This window comes from Apteryx rowi, unplaced genomic scaffold, assembly GCF_003343035.1.
Source record: "Apteryx rowi isolate R43461 unplaced genomic scaffold, aptRow1 scaffold_1197, whole genome shotgun sequence".
Lineage (NCBI taxonomy): Eukaryota > Metazoa > Chordata > Aves > Apterygiformes > Apterygidae > Apteryx > Apteryx rowi.
The window spans coordinates 51,521-69,407 of NW_020447416.1; the positions used below are offsets into that span (position 1 = coordinate 51,521).

General features: G+C 39.8%; 1 protein-coding gene across 1 annotated transcript in view; it reads left to right on the top strand.

Moving 5' to 3' along the window:
• Positions 1-1,027: 1,027 nt before the first annotated feature.
• The window catches only part of SLC1A1 (solute carrier family 1 member 1), a 54,849-nt gene continuing 37,989 nt past the window's right edge, over positions 1,028-17,887 (top strand). Inside the window, exons 1-2 of the mRNA XM_026086670.1 lie at positions 1,028-1,126; positions 14,809-14,949. Coding sequence (XP_025942455.1) covers positions 14,895-14,949 — 55 coding nt within the window. The 5' untranslated portion in view covers positions 1,028-1,126; positions 14,809-14,894. The remainder of the gene's footprint in view (positions 1,127-14,808; positions 14,950-17,887) is intronic.

Sequence of the window (17,887 nt, forward strand, 5' to 3'; positions counted from 1 at the left end):
TCTGTGTCTGTCACATTTTCAATATTTCCAGGAGGCGAAAGAACTTCTACAAGAACGATGAAATCCATGTAAAAATGGCTTAGTTGTAGTGCATGTCATCATCAAATGTCATCTCCTTATTATAGCCTGAGGAATGCTTGCAGCAGACCAGCAGTCCACAAGGCCTTTGTAGTTAAACTTACATATTTATTCTTTCTTAACATACCCTGGGAAATTACTTCTGGGTTTATTAATTAACTTAGTTTGGAGGAAGGAAGGATAGAACATTCATGAATAAAGGAGAGTGTCACCATTTTGAAGGCAGAAATACATTAGGACTTCTCAGAAGGGTATGCGTGAGTATTAATGCAGAAAGTTATAGAAATGTATTGTGAAGGCTGTTCAACTCTGCTGGAGAGCGCTGGAGTACCAGACCCTGTCGTATGGAATCATGATTATTGGTATTAGACCTTTGTTCAGAAATGCAAAGGGGTGAAATGATTATTTATTTCCCCTGCTACGTTTTCCCTGATCACAATGCAAAGTAAATTCAGCTTTGACCTAAAACACCTCAGAGCATTACAATTGCATCGCTTTCAGAGCCATGTTCAGCGTTCTGAGACGGTATGCTTATCTTTACTAATATCCTTACTCTGCTGAAAAGTTTTGGGGGTTACTGGTTACGCCTGTGCCTGCAAAGAGAAGAGACAGAAACTGAAACCCTCCAAATCTGGAACACTTCCTCCTTCAAAAGAAATTGCTTCTCCTGGTATATTGGGATCATTCTGTTATTTGTCTGTCATTCACATATTCCAAAACATTGAAGTTTCTTTTAAGAGTCTGAAGAAAAAATCTGATTTAGAATCGGTACAGAAAATATCTTAGCAACATCAAATCTTTTTGCTGCAAACACCCATATCTGCATTACTCAAAAAAAAAAAAGACACTTGGAAAAATGTTTGACACTTAGAGTTATTTCTCTTGCTTTAACAGAGGTTCTGCTTCAGACCGCCAAACTGATTCAGAGAGCTCTATGAACTCAGATCCGGAGTGTGAAATTCACTGAACTTCAGATTTAGAGTTAATTCTGAGACTTGTTGTTGGTCTAATTTCAGGGCGAGATTTGCCTGAATCCTGGGCCTCAGAAGTAAGTTCCTTGTTCCTTAGTTCTCAGTGCATTGCTTAMGGCATTTGAATAAACGCCAGGCATAGTACTTGGTTCTGTAAATTGTCAGAACTGTCTAAAAAGCTTTACTCTAACCCTTATTCCCAGGAACCTTTGGACTGTAAACGATCAGAGGGAGGTGGAGGGCAGGGAAGAATCAATGAACTGCCTGGAAAAACATGTAGACGGGGTGGACTGCATCTTCACAAGTTAGCGTGAATAGTGGCCTCGTGCCACTGTGTTACACTGAGAGCACAACAGCGATGGGACTGTAGTTCAGGATTACAGCCTGGCTGTGTGTTTCCCTTGCACTGCAAGGAAGCAATGAGTGCCTCTGCTTACCCAGATRACTTCTTCCCTGGACTTGCCTGGATCACCTGTAGGAGGCAGAAGTAAGGAGGGAGGAGACTAGGCAGCCCCAGGTCAGTAGCTTGAACTGCAAAAGAAGGGATGTCTTGCATCTCTTTCCTCTGCTGGCCTTACTGAGTGCAAGGCAGCTGAGCTAACCAAAGCGACTGAAAAGTCAGCTTACTTCAGGTGGCTCTTCTGCCCTGAATAAAGAAGTCAGAAGAAACCCAAAATATCCCTGAACTTTACACACCCTGAAACAGCTGTCCAGCACAGCTGGTACAAAGCACAGTTGCAAAGGGAGAGCTTAATTCACACTTTTTAAGATTCTCGGCTTCTCTTTTTTATCCTCCTGTTGTCTCCCAGGAGTCATTGCTGCAAAGCCACCAAAGCAGTGATGAAGATAAAAGGCTGAAGAGAGGTAAATACATATTCTTTCCTTAAGCTGTGGGTCCTAGCCTGATGCCACATATTCCTGGAGAATTCTTCGGCACAATGACCCTTTTCTTGTAGGGAAAATAAAAGTGTAAATGATTTGAGTACCTAATAGTATCGGACATTGAGTTGCATCATCATGTTATTCTGGAGCCGAATTCTGTTTTCATACTCAGCTTATACACACATAGATTGCAGTTCCTTTAAATACATGTAGTTTTCAACAAATAGACAAATATCCTTTTTTAATAGTTGTCTGCTTGGGGAACATGCTTCTGAGGGCTTCAGCTTGCATTAACTTTCRCGTCACCAATGCTTTCTGTCCCTTCATGGGGTGCAGGTCAGTCTCTTCTGATACAACTTTGGAACTTCAGGTGTCTCTGAGSCTCCCTGTGACCCTGCAGTTTCATCTCAGCAGTACGTGCATAGGACACTGCCATTGTTCAAATACTCATGAGAAAGATGTGAAATACAATATTTAAATTGAAATAGCCGTCCATCAGGAAAGGCTGTGATGAGCAGGTTTTCCTTCTTCAGTACATGATGTTTCTAGAAGGGATATAAAAGCTATTTCTGCGTGAGGCAGGGGAAAGCATTCTTACACGCTGCCGTGAACTCCCTCCTTCCTTCTCCTCTTCATGGTTAACCATGACTGTCAGCCCCCATACTACATACTTAGGATCTTAAAACAGGGCTTTCTTGTGATGGATTGCCCTGTGGAGGGAGACCTGCAGCACTGCTCAGGAAGAAGCAGGAAAGGGAGCTGGGAGAAGCYTAGGAGGGAGCCAGGAGCTGTCCAAGGTGTCCAGCGCTGCAGGAGCCGGCGAAGCGCAGAACTGCTGGCGCCCTGAGACAAGGAGAGGAAGGCAGTAAGTGAGCATCCCGCCTCTCCGGCTTCTCCAGCATGCCCAAGCGCCTGCTTTTGCACCTCAGAAATCAAGCAGTTTTGTCAGCCTGTTGCAGGATCAGACACCCAACTTGTCCCATTCCCTTGTTGGAAGATAGTCACTAGCATTACAGCTCCTTTTCTGCCTACTTTTTTGAGGCAGTGATTACATTATATATAGTTCTTATCTGTTGCAGGAGCATTGCAGAAACTTTGAATCATGGAGCTGTAGCTTTTCAGCGTCCAGTGAGTGTAACAGCCACTGGACCATCTCTTCTGTGCTTTATGGTGTCATTCCAGTAGTCCATATGCCAGAAGTTCACTCTTTTTGATTTTCATGAAAATTATTGTTTTATATTATCTTAGAATCCTGAGTAGTAATATCTCTGTATAATAATATATTTTCTACGCATGTCTCTGATTTAAAAGGAAGCAAATGGTCAGGTGTATTCAACGGTTGCTAACTGTAGCTAGAAAGGCTAGGCTCCCTCTATAATCAGATATGAGGAGACTGGACAGCTGCTTTTAAAAGCACAAGTGCCTGTAAAATTCATCCATGTCAGAGCAGCATCCACACATGGTAGTGTTGCTGGAAGCCCACCAGTGCATCCCTGCAAGAATGGATGTTTCACAGGCAGAAGGCAGCAGCAGAGCAGTTAATAACATCTCCCACAACTGATGGCTTCTTGCCACGTGGAAGACCACCACGTGCAAGCCAGGGAGCACACTGTACTGCTGAGGGTGGAAAGGTTCACGCGCAAAGGTAGCCTGGAACTGCCGAACCATATAGCCCTGGAAGATCTTCCAGTTTCTCACAATAAGGGGTTTAGATTTTTGGCAGACCTGTTTTAAAAATAAAAAACTTACTGTGCAAACAGAGTAAGGCTTCAGTGTTGTTCGTTTCCGTTTCCTAATACTTTTACCAAGAAGTAATCTATTAGATTAGTTCAGGCTGTCTTCTTCTGGGCCAGTTCTCTTTGCTTACATAGTGCAATGTGAAGGTTACAAAGAGTGAAGACAATTAATTGCCCTGGGAAATACACTACGAAAAAACGGAGTTTTCTTCCTAGCAGGGAAAAGAATAAAGGGAATATAGTAAAGCAAGTGACTTATTGCCCTGTAGGTTTCTGACAAGTACAGTTGTACAGCAAGCATCTGATTCCATTCTTGAGTTCTGAAACGTAAACATTTTATTGACTTGGAATTTATACTAAATGCTGACCAGACATCTGGAATTGACTGTGATCGCTTGGAAACATAACAGAAGACCCTGATGTCTTCCTGCTGTAATTTGGAGCATCACCGAGGACACCTGCGACTTTTTATACTTTTTCAAGCCATTGTGGTGCTTCTCTGCCTGTTCTTCTCCATCACACCCCATACAGTTTGATGCAGGTCAGAATCTGTTCAGAAAGCTATGAAACAGAGCAATTGCAAAAGGGTCTCTGATTGTTTTGATAGACAAAAAGTACAATGCAGATGGCCAACATTTTCATTTGCGAGTTTCATATCCTGGTGAGGCTCAGAAACGCCCTGAGATCAGAAAACTGGCTAACGAATGRAAAGAAAGGTAACTGAAGTCAAGCACAGTGCCTCTTCTGTACGCTAATACCTTTAAGCCTGTTTTTCAGCAAAGGAAAACCAACTTTTATTCGCTCCTCTGACACCTGAAGTATTTCCCTATTCTCCATGTAATTTGTGTTCTGTTTTAACATAAACCTTGGATTTCACTTCATGTGTACAGATCACACCAGTATGACTAAAAGCTGAACCCAGAGATCAAGAATACTTTGCAAACTTTTACTTTTTTWAAAAAAAAAACAAAGGGAGCTTTGGAAGGAAAGAACATCAGACCAGTTTACACTTTCTAAAGCCCCAAAGCTAGAAAAGCTCCTGAAGTCAGTGAAATATTCCTGTGCCTTGGAACTAATAAGCCCAATGAAAACACCAGAACAACAGTTCCGATTTCCCAGTATTATTTAAGGGAAGAACATAAAATATTCTTTGTTTTGYTTTTACATCTTATAAAAGCATAAAGACAATTTGCCCCTACAGATCCCAGTAATCAGATAATGCTCAGGTTGACACTATTCACAAGTGACAGTTGTACTATTGGCAAATGTATGTATTTCTTTTACAAGAACACTGTAAGATTTGTGAGCATGTTTACTAGCTTGTCTGTAATGTTTACATGTGCCTCAGAAGATTCCATGTGACACATGGTGACAGTTTCCATAGATTATAAATGATCTAACCCTAAATGTTTTCACAGTATCTTGCAAAACAGCCATTTCTTGTTCCTTGAATGCTTTTGGAACCATGGACACCCTGGCCTTGCTTAATCTGAACAAATTTTCTAGGTCATCTCTCTGGTTGCTCAACACTTTGATGTCTTCATTAGTTTCAGAAGAATGGTGTTCCTGCAAGTCACTATCAGTCTGTCTTTGGTTTCCACTGAATTACCTTTCCAGCTGCTTATCTCAATTTATTATGGTCAGAATCATTTCTCTTCCAGCAGGGGGATGTCTAGAACAGCCTGTGCTGCTTACTGTCCCTTYCTCTCATCTCTGTTTAAGACCAAAGGTATGACGGGTCAGAATCATGCACATATAGCCAGTTACTACCCTTTCACCTCTCTCATGTCCTTGCCAGCCATTTAGTTTCCTGTATGTTTCCAGGATCTGAAATGAAGATGTACATTTCCAGAACTGCACTATYGAGCTAACCTTTCTTGGGCTAGGCAAGATGTCCAAAGGCATTCAGGGGGCTTTGGGAGAGCAGGCAATTGTTGTGGAAAAATAACAGAATATTGGTGGGTCTTTACAAGAAGGAACAAGGAGCTTTAACTTTGTGGGTGGCATTGGAAGGGTGCCGTTGGCAGGGTAATGTGATAGGCCACATAAAAAAAAGTTTYGATTTTTAACAAGTGTACCAGAAGCCAGGAACACCAGAACTAGAGACATGGCAGTATCTCAGGTGGGTGACAGAAGGGATCCAAGTGAAATATGTAGCACTCAGCTAAGATGGCGTGGACTTGGATATATGGAGGAAGCAACAAGGCACGTACGTGCCTAGATGACTGCAGAGAAGAGAGGCTTCCAAATGGCCGATGGGTGGGGTGGAGAATGATAGTGTTTTTAGAAGTGACAGATAAAAAGGACCATGGGGAAAGTTTGCAAAGGAAAAAGAGCAAGTTAGCATTGTCACCTTACATTTCAATTTTATGGTGAAACACAGGAATGTGAGATGGAAAGGTGCCTGCTGGGTTATCACATCTGGTCTATTGCTGCTTCAGGCTACACCATTTTGTGTATGTTTCTATAATGTATCATGTTCCATCTTTAAAACCAGGGAGGGTTTCCATGCTGCACTCCCTGCTAGGGAGCTATATTCATCAGTCAGCCGTCTGATGGTTGAGAACTTTCTTACAATTTCTAGCCTAAGTGGTTCAGGTTTAATAGGCACCAATTTGTTCTCAAGTCATATAATGTTATTCATTGTGGTACTCAGCCATCTTCTGTATTTCTAGGGAATCCTCCCCTGTGTTGGACTAACCAAGGTCTTAATCTCCTTTCAGAAGGCAGGCTCTTCATTGCCTTCGTCCCCCTCTAGTCCCTCTTTGCATATGTTCCAGTTTGAGTTCACTCTTTGTGAAGCCTCGCTGAGTATTCCCCATCAGGACAGTTGCCTTCACCAGGACACATCCAAACTCATCAGGGAGTGTTGGTTGTATAACTGCTGGGAAGCAATTGTCCTTTACCTAGATTATTCATTTTATGACATCATCTTTATAATATGTTGTTTATTATTTTGAGGTTATAAATATTAACTTCAAAGATCTAATGAGTCACTAATTTTGTTGAAAAGCCGTGAAGGAGCCAAATTTTATCTTTGGTATAACTTTGCTTATCTTAACAGAGTTAAGGACTAACCAATGAATTGATTTGGTTCTTCACAATAACTCTGAATTTTTCTGTATATTGATGGACTATTTCTATATGTAGATTCTGTGAGACAGCTCTCACCAGCATACTGAAATGAGTGTAATGAAAGGTATAGATAAAGCGCCATCATAACTTTTTTTTTCCTTCAGTGTACAGTGACTGTCCAACTATATTCTTTTATCATGACTTCCTCAGCTGGAAATTACATCTGTATTCTGAAAATATTTGGTAGATTCAGTGTACAGTGACTGTCCAACTATATTCTTTTATCATGACTTCCTCAGCTGGAAATTACATCTGTATTCTGAAAATATTTGGTAGATGCATGGACTTGAAATACATCTACAGCATATTCAGATAAATGGAAGAAAGCTGAGATTGGGGTTAACAGGAGAGATTTATAGATTATCATACTGCTTTGCTGTTTGCAAACTGCAGTTTTGGGAGAACAGTGGTTCCACAGAGTATTTGTTACTCATAATCACAGGAGACTGCCTATTATTTTCCCTTTCCTGGGTGAATGACATATCCTCTTAAAATAACCACCCTTGGTTTGACTCAGGGTGGCGCGGCTCACATGCAGGGCTGTGTTGTGGAGAGGCTGCTCTGTGGGAGCAGTGACTCTGCTACAGGCTCCAGCGGCACAGAAGGCTGCAGGAATTAGGTGGCTTTGCCAGTGGCAGAGGCCTTCCTGCCTGCTGTGGGAAGCTATTTTTTCCTCTCTGGGCAGTACTGCACCTTTCCTTCGTTACCAAAAGCCCATCTTAGGGAGCCACTGTCCACTGAAGCTTTCCTCACGCTGCACAATCAGATGATGGCATCATTTGTGCGAAGGAATTTACAACTGCTGCACCCACAGCAGGCTTATCAGAGCGAGGACACAGAAGGTCTCACCACGACTAGGGAATAAACACACCTTCCTCCAATACATTCCTACAGAATGTTTTCCAGAAGACTGAAATCTGACTTTGAGCCTTTCTTCTTCTACAACAGTTTTCAGAGGACTTTTCTTTACAGATCTTTATAAACAAACTGATAGCCTGGAAAACACCAGCATCCAGAGAATGAAGATCTGTTGCCATACAATTGAATGCTAGCAAGTCTAAATCCTAGCTCTGCAGCTGCATGCAGTTTTCTAACAATTTTGTTTTTTAATCAGCATAGGTATGTTTATTAGAAAGAATGCTGACTTACAAGAAACATTTAAAACAGCAAAATGCATAAAATTACGAAAGGTTAAAAGTGATCTAAATAGAGCTGAATTAATAAACTTAGTGTAAGAATTTCTTCTACACCCTCCATTTTAGCATTGTGTAGTTGACACTCCTTTGTAGTTAAGAGGCAGCCAAAAATATTATAAAACTTCTAGACAAAGCAGAAACAAAATGGATTTTATACAATATTGTTAAAGGACTCGGACTATGTCATAGAGTGTAAAAATATTGCCTGCCTGTGTTTGTTGCAGTCTGACATAGTGAATGTTTTATACTTTGTTTCAAGTCAAGTCAGTGAACTTTGTCTTCCAGCTTTTTCAATCCCATTAATCATCTGCTATAAAAATAATCCAAATAATACCCACCAGTATGATAGAAGTAATTGCATTTGTTTGGTCTGTCATGTGCACAACATGGCATACAACAATATGAAAAGATTAATTACTCTGTTAATACATTAGTCCATATTACTACAATACAATTAAAAAATATCAGCGTTGAACCATGAAACATGCCCACATATTTTTCTTCTTTCAGTGCCATATCAAAGAAAAATTCCTGGAATTTCTCCATTTTCTGTCAGTTATCAGCCAGAATCACTAATTCTGCTCTGCAGAAAGAGAGTTTCTACATTCTGGAATTACATGAAACCAAGAAAAATTAGTTCCTTTTCTTTTTTTTGTTTCCCCACATAGGGATATGGCGTGATTTAGAACACATCATTTTACAAAACTGATGAATTATCCTCCAGAAATACACACTGGATATCTTTTCTCATCTTTGCAGTTCACTGCTAAGAGTCCTTCCTATAATGAAGTCAGTGGGAGTTGAAGATATTTTGCAGTTTCCACAGTGCTGTGCACACTTATGGAGTGAGAACTCCCCCACAATTAACAGCATGAGGCCCCTTGTTTGTGTTGTCATCCATAAGTGCAAATACACATTAGAGAATCCTACCTGTTAGACAGGAATTTTGTCTGACTTATATTCTCTTTCAGTCAGAAATAAAACCAGGCATGTCTATGTGTGGACTTCAGTTATTTATTTTTAACTCTTGTGTTTGTTTGCTTGTGAGGAGAAGTAAAGAAAGTAAAAACATGAAATGTCATGACATCGTCTCAAAAATTGAATCAGTTTCTGAAGAACATCTAACCCCAGATGTTAAGAACATAACTACAGTCACTTCACACTGGATGTCCTGGACAGATTCAGATACCCTAGTAGTTCTGAGTTTTAAATTCAAGATCTGACTTGAGTTGACCCCACCTAACTGCATAGAGAGGCTTCAGGATTTAGCTGTGCCTCCATATGGCCCAAGAAAAATGTAAACATTTTTTGCATTTGGTTGCTCAAGCTGGTTGCTGAGAGGAGACAGTATGCTGCTCCCAGCACATTTTTAGAAGGTTACAATAGCAGTAGTAAAATCTCTGACACTCTCCATGTATGACAGTGCAGATGAGCCCTGAGATGATGGGAGCTGAACAAGGTGTCCGTTTCCTTTTTCATTTGTTTCTAAGTTTGTGTCATGAACTTCACAGTAGTTGAAGGAAAATGTAGTAGTGTCCCAGCTGTTCTCCTGCAAATAATTTGCCTTTTTCCTAAAAGAACATGTGCTCTGGATATAGGTCAGGTTGTTGTAAACAAGCGTTCACCAAATACTCAAATGTCACAAAGTTAGGAGTTTGGTTTGCAAATAATCAGACTTTGCAACTTAGCAGCCTCGCAGGACACAATTTACTTAATTTCTGTGGCTTACTCACAACATATGCATGCACAGGATAGACTGGTTCTGCCACCTTATAGACAGCGCGCATCTCCCAGACCCTGCATAGCCTCAGGCTTCACAGGTGTGACGGACTGAGTACTACACGCAGCACAGCCCCTTGCAGTCCTTCTCTTTTCCCAGGTAACACAACAAAATAGGTCATCCCTTGAAAGGGAATCACGTATTCTCTCTAGCTTTTTGTGCTGGAACTCCTGGGACTGCCTGAAAGATGAGTGCTAACTGATTTCTCTTGATATGCTCATTCTCAGCATTTTTCTTTGGCTCTGTTTTTCCTCTCATGTTCCTCTTCCCCCACCCCTCGCTTCTCTTAGTCTGCATTTATGGCCTTTTTTTGAAGGACTTGCTGTGTGTTAGCAAGCTTGTAGAAAAACTATGTACTACCCAGGGTAGTGATGCCGGGTAGTCAAGACGTGTGTTGTTGCGTATGGGATCAGATGGGAGAAATGTCCTTCTGTAGCCTGCYCATGAGCTGCAGCCCCATGCATCCGATGGCACCTTTGACTTTCTGTGTCAGGAGCTGCTGGGAGAGCAAACGTTGAAGAGAACACCATAATATATGCCATGTGTTCTCGTACGGTTGCAAGGAGATACGCATCTTAGAAAATTAAAGACATGATTGTGCTGGGTTTTCACCTTCATCCTTCCCTCCTGCCCAGTAATGCAGAATAAGTGTGGACCCTATGTGATACATGCCACTAAGAAATAAGTAGAGGATTGCTCTTACAGTAAAAATATTGGCTGACATAGCCATGTGGCAGGAAGGAGAAACAAGGAGAGGAGTTGAGAAAAAAAGAAAACAATTTAGAATAGAGAAAAAGGAGGAGTGATTGAGAAATGAGGAAGAGGGCAAGAGGGAAAAGGGATGCTATGCTGTCTTTTAAAAAGATGAAGTATTCCATAAATGAAAAAAGAAATGAAGAGAAAGGAATTACTCTAATAAATAACAGAGGCCCTGCCTGCTGTAGAGTGCTTTGTGGTTGTTGGAAGTAATTCCATGTTAGAATGAGCTCCAAAAATGGTGGAGTATGGTTCATGTAGACAAATTAACATTTTATAACACTGTCTTCTACACTTGCTCGGGGCTAATTTAATCAAAGTAATGTTAAAAGCACTGGTGACCATGTGAAATATGTTCGTGCTGGACCACACTTCTTTCTGTGTGTTAGAATTTCCAGGAACAAAATTCCAGTGATTTGGTTATTGAGACTAGGATGAAAAAGCTCTATATTTGTCCAGTTCCAGTATGAAAGTAAATTCATTCTGCATACTAACTTTTTCTTGTTACTGTTACAAAATCAAGTTTCTTCTTACATTCCAGTGCTAAACTCTAGCACCAGATGGTAGATGCTAGCTCCATTTAAAAGGTAGATGTATTTTACTGTATTTTGTCATACTGAACAAGTTAATACAGATATAATTGCCACATTCTGGTAAAGGAGTAGCACAAATAAGGAAGTGAGAGCAACAATGTCATTTCAAAAGATTGTTGGAATGAGGAAGTCTGTTCTTTGTTAATGCCTCTAGATAAATAACATCCTCTCCAAAAACTAAGCAAATATATATTATGTAAGTGAAAAAGTGTAAGGGAAACCCTGTAAAAATGTTGAGAGAGCATGGAAAATGTTCATAGTGAAATCCAAGGAGATGAAAAAGAGAATTCTGAAGAATAAAAATGAGAGCGAATCATCCTACCTGCTTGTGATCCTGCTGAATGTAAAAGGAGCAAGAGAAGAAAATTTGACAGCTGTGCAAACATGAGAGTCATCACCTGGAATGAAAGGCGCACGGTTAGAAAAAGTCCTAGACAGACCGGCTGAACATAACACCCCTGGCTGACAGAAGGAAACAAAATATGCGTTGCCCTTTTCAACTTCTTTGCAAAGTGCAGTAGATCACAGGTTGTCCTCTTCCTTCTTTCCTGGCCAGAAAACACCTGGACTCTCCCCTGAGCATGAGCTGCAGTAGGAGTCATCTCAGTTATCTGTAGACATCTTCCATGCATGCCTCTGCGCTGTGCTGGTCACGCTGCACTTGTAGCCTTCCTCTGTGGGTGCCAACGCTCCCTTCCAGGCCACAGTTTTTCTGACTACTTTTGGATGAAATTTGTTTTTTTCTGTCAGAGATAATGCCTTTTGGATGTCCATCTTTATTAAGACTCTTGAGGAACTGGGGTTCAAGGGCTGCTTGCACCGTTATCTTTGCAGGGTCAGAGCAGGAGTGGGTAGGACTCTGATGAGAAAAGGAGCTTGCTACAGGTAAATGGCTATGATCTTGTCATGTGGGGATGCTCTTCAGTTTGTGTCAAAGCATGTAAAAGAGAAAATCTCTTCCACCATGTGATACAGTGGGGCAGAGAGCTGCACCTAGGAAAAGGCACATAACTTCCTCACCACTGTAAATATCTTGCATGCTTCAGAAACACAGGAGCAGCTGTATGGCAAGGTGACAGCAGAATGTGATGTTTAATACCCTGTACTCTACCGTAAAATGGCATTGCACCACTTGAAGTAAACATACAGTCTGGTCTTGCAGCAATTTAAGCATATGCCTGTCCGTAGGCATGTGAATAGTCTGAAGACATGGAGAATACTTGTATGCTTAAGTTCAGCTATCTATACCGACATTTGCAGGATCAAAGCCTTATCAGTTTATCTTGATATATGTAACTATTTTACAAGTAGAGTTTTATCTTCCTCAGGCTTATCTCAAAGTGCACACTAATTCCTTTCAACACATTTGGTTTAGCCACTAGATTAAAAGTAGAGATCTTTGTGTATCTTCTTCCACTGATTAAGGGCATGTACATAATATTGCAAGTATTTTCAAGGCTATTGAGGTTCAAGGTGTTGCAAGGAGGTTGAACTGTCTGTTCACTGGCACAGATGACAAACTAATCAGATATCTTCTTTGTTGCTTAGAATAGCCTATTTGCCTGAAAGGTTACCTTGTTCATTTTCCATCTTCTTATTAACAATAAAGACTATGTAGGAGTTTATAATTTGCCTCTCTGTTCCTTGCACTTGTTTCTTCAATTGCAGGGAGAGTGCAGAAAAGATGGTTCATTATCTTTTTGTGCTGTCAGACCTGAGAGAGAAATTCTGTTAAAGTAGCTAGTCATTTACATTTCTGTATCAACTGACATTCAGATGTCATACAGACTAGTACACACCACAGCAGAGGTGAATGTTTTGGGAGGATTTTTGCAGAAAATCCTTACTCTCTAGAAAAAAAGATTAGTGTGTTTCTTCTCTAGGAGAGAACTGAGTACAGGATCCCCATCTATTCCCTCCAGTATCAAGAGTACAAACCTGTTGTGTATGGATTTGTCTAATCTCTTTTTGAAGCTGCTGGTGCTGTCTGCCCCCACAACCTCAATCAATTAGAATAAGGGGCTATCCTGTAAGCCCATTTAATTAAACTGTACAGCAACTTCTTGGGCAACATCTCTATTATTGTAGGTGTTTTCACTGAGCGTCCCTTTGCAGAGTCTTACTTAGCTGCCCTGTGTACCATCAAAAATAAAACTCAAGGGGAAGAGGCAGTTCTGGGTTCAGCTCCAGAAGAGTTCCTGGGACCTCMAGAGTTTACATGGGCCAATGAGGCTGATAAAAGTAAATTGGAAGTACCTTCATGTGCTGTTGTAACAATTTTGCTGCAATATACATGTCACTGATGTCACTAAAATACACAGGGATGTAAATAATTCAATTAACTTCAGTGAAGCTATTAATATGAATAAGACCTTTCTGCACTCTGTGCGTAATGAAAGGTCCTAAATGCTCTTGTCTCTCATTGAATCCAATAAGAAATTGGGTCTGTTGATACCCAGTTTAGCCAGAATTGAAGCATTACAAAGTTCATACCTGATGCTACTATTTCCTCTAAAACAGTGGTGTCTGTAGCAGCGGTAGGATATAAGACCCTGAAGAGAAAAGTTTATGTAATATATTTTTTATTTCTGTGAACCCAGAGTAGGAATATGAAAAAAGGTATAAACAGTAAGCAAACAACATACAATTTATTAAATTCCAATGTGAGATCTTCATAAATTCAAAACTATCTGCAAATTATGAATCTATAAAATTCTGTAACCACTTAAGGAACCAACAGCCATAATGCTCTCTAAACAATAAGGAACAGATTTCCTGTACCAATGATTTCCATTTCCTACCTCATGTTGAAATGGAAAGTAAAGGTATTGTCTGTCAGACTAAAGAAATTTATCTTCTGGCCTGGAAATTATTTTCTTTTGATAGTTCTCATTACCTGTGATTTGTCTAGGTAGCCAGAACCRTTTGCTAATTCATTTAAGCCAAAGATAAGAGGAAGTACAAAGGTGCCTTGTAGCATGGCTCAGTCACTTATTATACAGATAGTCTGGTAGTTTGTATATATAGTGGAATAATATGAGTGAAATAGGCAGAAATGTGTTTTCCTTGATGAAATTTCCAGAAATTACTAAATGAATTTAATGATTGCAATCACACTCATTTTTCTAACWTTGCAGAGTGGCAGTTACTGAATGTATTGCTGCTGGTATTGTACATGTATATGTACCTACACCTATATACCAATATCTATAGAGAGAGATATATTTTAGCCAGTACTGATTATCCAAAATACTTCTATCATATCACTTTGTTTCTTCAATGTGCGATAGTGTTCATATAATATATTGATTTCTTAATGCCAGTTATGAATCATCTAGAGCTGGTAAAAGTGGGTTAGTAAAAAGACACTGCCAGACTGGACTGATAATCTGAGGATTAAAACAGAATTTTCCCCTAAAGACACACCTAAAGAAGTCCTCCCGGTTCAGAATTATATGTATTGTTCACTATTTTTACTATCATCAATATGTAGGAGAGAAAAGAAATGCCCAAAGGAAACATCTCTTTACTAATTTGCTTTAGAAGTCAAACCACAGCTGTAAAAATGTAGCTCACTATTTTTGTTTTATTGATCTTCTATTTCTCTTCCCTCTTCCCCATGTCTCTCCTATAAATTACTGCTGAGTCCCTAAATGCTTCACATTTTTGTGTGCTTTTCAGGTATTGGAGTTGGTGTGCTGGTACGGGAATACAGCAAGCTCTCTAACCTGGATAAGTTCTACTTTGCTTTTCCTGGGGAGGTGCTGATGAGAATGCTCAAACTCATCATTCTGCCATTAATCATATCAAGCATGATCACAGGTATGACTGGGAATGCACTGTTTGCTGATGGGAGTAACACCGAGGTTTGACTTTTCTTCCTAACAGAAATAACCTTTAAAAACTTTTAGGGAACTCTTTAATAAAAGTATAGATTGCATACATTTAACTTTTCTGTGGAAAACAATGCTTCCAAAAAGCTGCAAGATAGAAAATTCCGTGTCTGTAGATTCTTGTATCTCTTTCTCCTTGTTTTCAGGAGTGGATTAAACAGTTGCAAATAGCAAGCCCAAGGCTGCAACTGCATGTTCTCAGGTGCAGCATTAACTATTATAATCAGTCTCATACTGCCATTTCATGAGACAGGAAGAGGTTATCTCATAGCTTCCTGCCATAAACGGAGAAGATTCCTCCCCTGCCTTTCCCTGGTTTCAGCAAACTCCCATGAAATACTTTGTATGAACTCTAACATTTGCTGAATCCATCTGTAAGCCCATTCAACTCACTGACATGGCAGAAAACTATAAATTAGCAAAAAAAAAAGAAAAGAAAAGAAAAAAAAAGATAATCTCTTTCTGTTTGATCTGTTTGGTTCAAAGGAGGTTTTTGGAAGTGCAAGCAAGTGGGGAGACTGCATAGCCAAGGACGGGATTATGGAAAGAAGGGCAAAACTTCCCCCTTTTGGCGGAAGCAAACAAGCCATCAGCTGGACTCCCAGCCTTGGCATGCTAGCATTTGCAACCAGTTCCCCCAGTAGGAGAGATCTGAGAAGATTTGCAGGAGCAAGCCCAAAGTGAGATGAAGGAACTGGCTGTCAAATAGCCTTTCTTAAAGTAAAGAAAACCAAACAAACTTGTCCTTTTTCTTTAAGCCTTTGTTCAGGGAACAAGAGTTCTGTTTGCTTTCTACAGTAAGTCAAGGCACACTTGTCAGTGTGCTCTCCCTTTTCATCTCTACAAAGCTTCTATTTTGGGACTACATTCATGTCCAGGTGTTTGTTAATGGTTGGGTGGTCATGGAAAAATATCAGACATTTGACTACAGAGAAGGAGAGCATGTTGTGGTCAGAAGATGAAAGGGGAATTGTGAGTGTGCTATGAAAGTGCTTTCAAGGAGAAAAGGATACAGAAGATAAACTTCCAAACTTCTTGAAGTTCATGGCAAAGATATCACTAATGTCAGTAGTGCACCCCAAAGTTGGCCTTTGACAGGATGAATCTTAGTGAAGCTACCCAGTTCTTGGGAACACAACAATAATGGAGGGATGGCAGGAAGCCGGTGATGGGATTAAAATGGAGAGGGGCAAGAGACAGACAGAGAGGAAAAGCTGCAAGATGCAGGGTGAGTAACAGCAGCAGAAAAAGTCAAGACCTCTGCCTGGAGGACTAAAGGGAGATGAAATGGTCTGCTAATCGTTAGTATGTAAAGGATAGAAGAACAGATGGAGGAATAAAAGGGCTTGATGTTTTACTTAATGGAGAGGACAGGGGCATTTTTATATAGAGGAGGAGACGAGACAGAGACCAAAGGAAAACTGAGCTCTATTTTTATCATATTGAACTTGAGTCTGTGACAGGAGACCCAGGAAAAGCTGTCAAGAGAAGATTAATCTATTTCATTTTTCAAACAAGCTTTGATTTGTAGTTTGGGCCTTTGTCTTCAGAAATAAATGATATAATCAGGATAGTTATGCAGGCTTCCTAAAAGCCAAATGAATTATTTATGAAATATATGCTTCTCCAGCACTTCAAAAAGGAAAAAAAGAATAGTACTGTTGAAAACCTATTGTGCTGCAATTTAGTATTTCAAATTCAAAGTATGAGTAAGCTGCATGTGTGACTAGTAACAGTAGTTATAAATGAGCTTAGATTTAAGAAACAGCAGATTGTGAGTTAAATTCATATAAAGAGATGAGAACAAGATGCTTTGCTTTTGACCTTGGCATATCTCATTTACATGGAGTAGAGGAGCGTATTCTTTCTACACTTATATATTAGGTTTTTAGGCAAGAAAAAGAAAACCAAATAGCTCTTGGTAAAGAAGAGGCTAATTCAATAGCATATGTTGAACTGTGTTGCTCCTGCAGACAAAGGCACTACCTGTGTCCAAATAATGCTGAACTGTGTGGCATTCAAATGGACTTGGCATGTCCATATATGATGGCTGTTTATATTGCTTGCACTCTTCCCCTTGCATCCTTTTCTTCAGGACATTGATGAGATATTTTGCCTTTTTTAAAAGAAATGTAGAAACAACATGGGAACAAGCATGGGAAATGTATATTTAAGTTGAATAAGTAGTCTTGTGTGTAATCATAAAGCACACTAGTCATTTTTCCAATAACATTTTTGCACAAGAATCACCAAGATGTTTTTGCAAATATAATCAATAGTTTTCTTTTTTTAATTGAAATTTCTTAATTGGATGATGTCACATCCTAGAAAGCATCAACATACACTTCTGCTTTTGAGAAAAAGAGCTATGTACAAATGTGTGTCCCATGACCAAATTGCTGTCTATTTGGACACAATGACATAAATCAAGCCCACAGCAAAGCCTATGATAGTAGAAATCCCTCCTTCATGAAATTCCAGGAGTTTCTGCAAAATTTAAAGTATTAGTAGTTTTAACTTGTTGTAGGATTCCTAGTAGAAAAACTCTCACTGGCTTTTTCAGTTAGAGCAAGAACACACTTTTAGTCTATTTTCAACTTAAAGAAGCAAAATTCTCCCTCTTGTGGTTAGATGGAGGACTTTGCAGAATGTGGTTTTCCTTTGCAAACTCAGTTTCCCACACTGTAAAAGAGGGAGGGCATTATTTTCTTATTTATTTTACATACCATAAAGGTAAAAAATTTGTGGAATTTTTCCACCCACCTGCCTGGAAGCTGAATTGGAGCCTAAATACAAAACTAATGTATGTCCTAAGCATTTATTTTTTTTAGAAAAAATTGAGAAGAATGATTCTTAGATTATTCAAC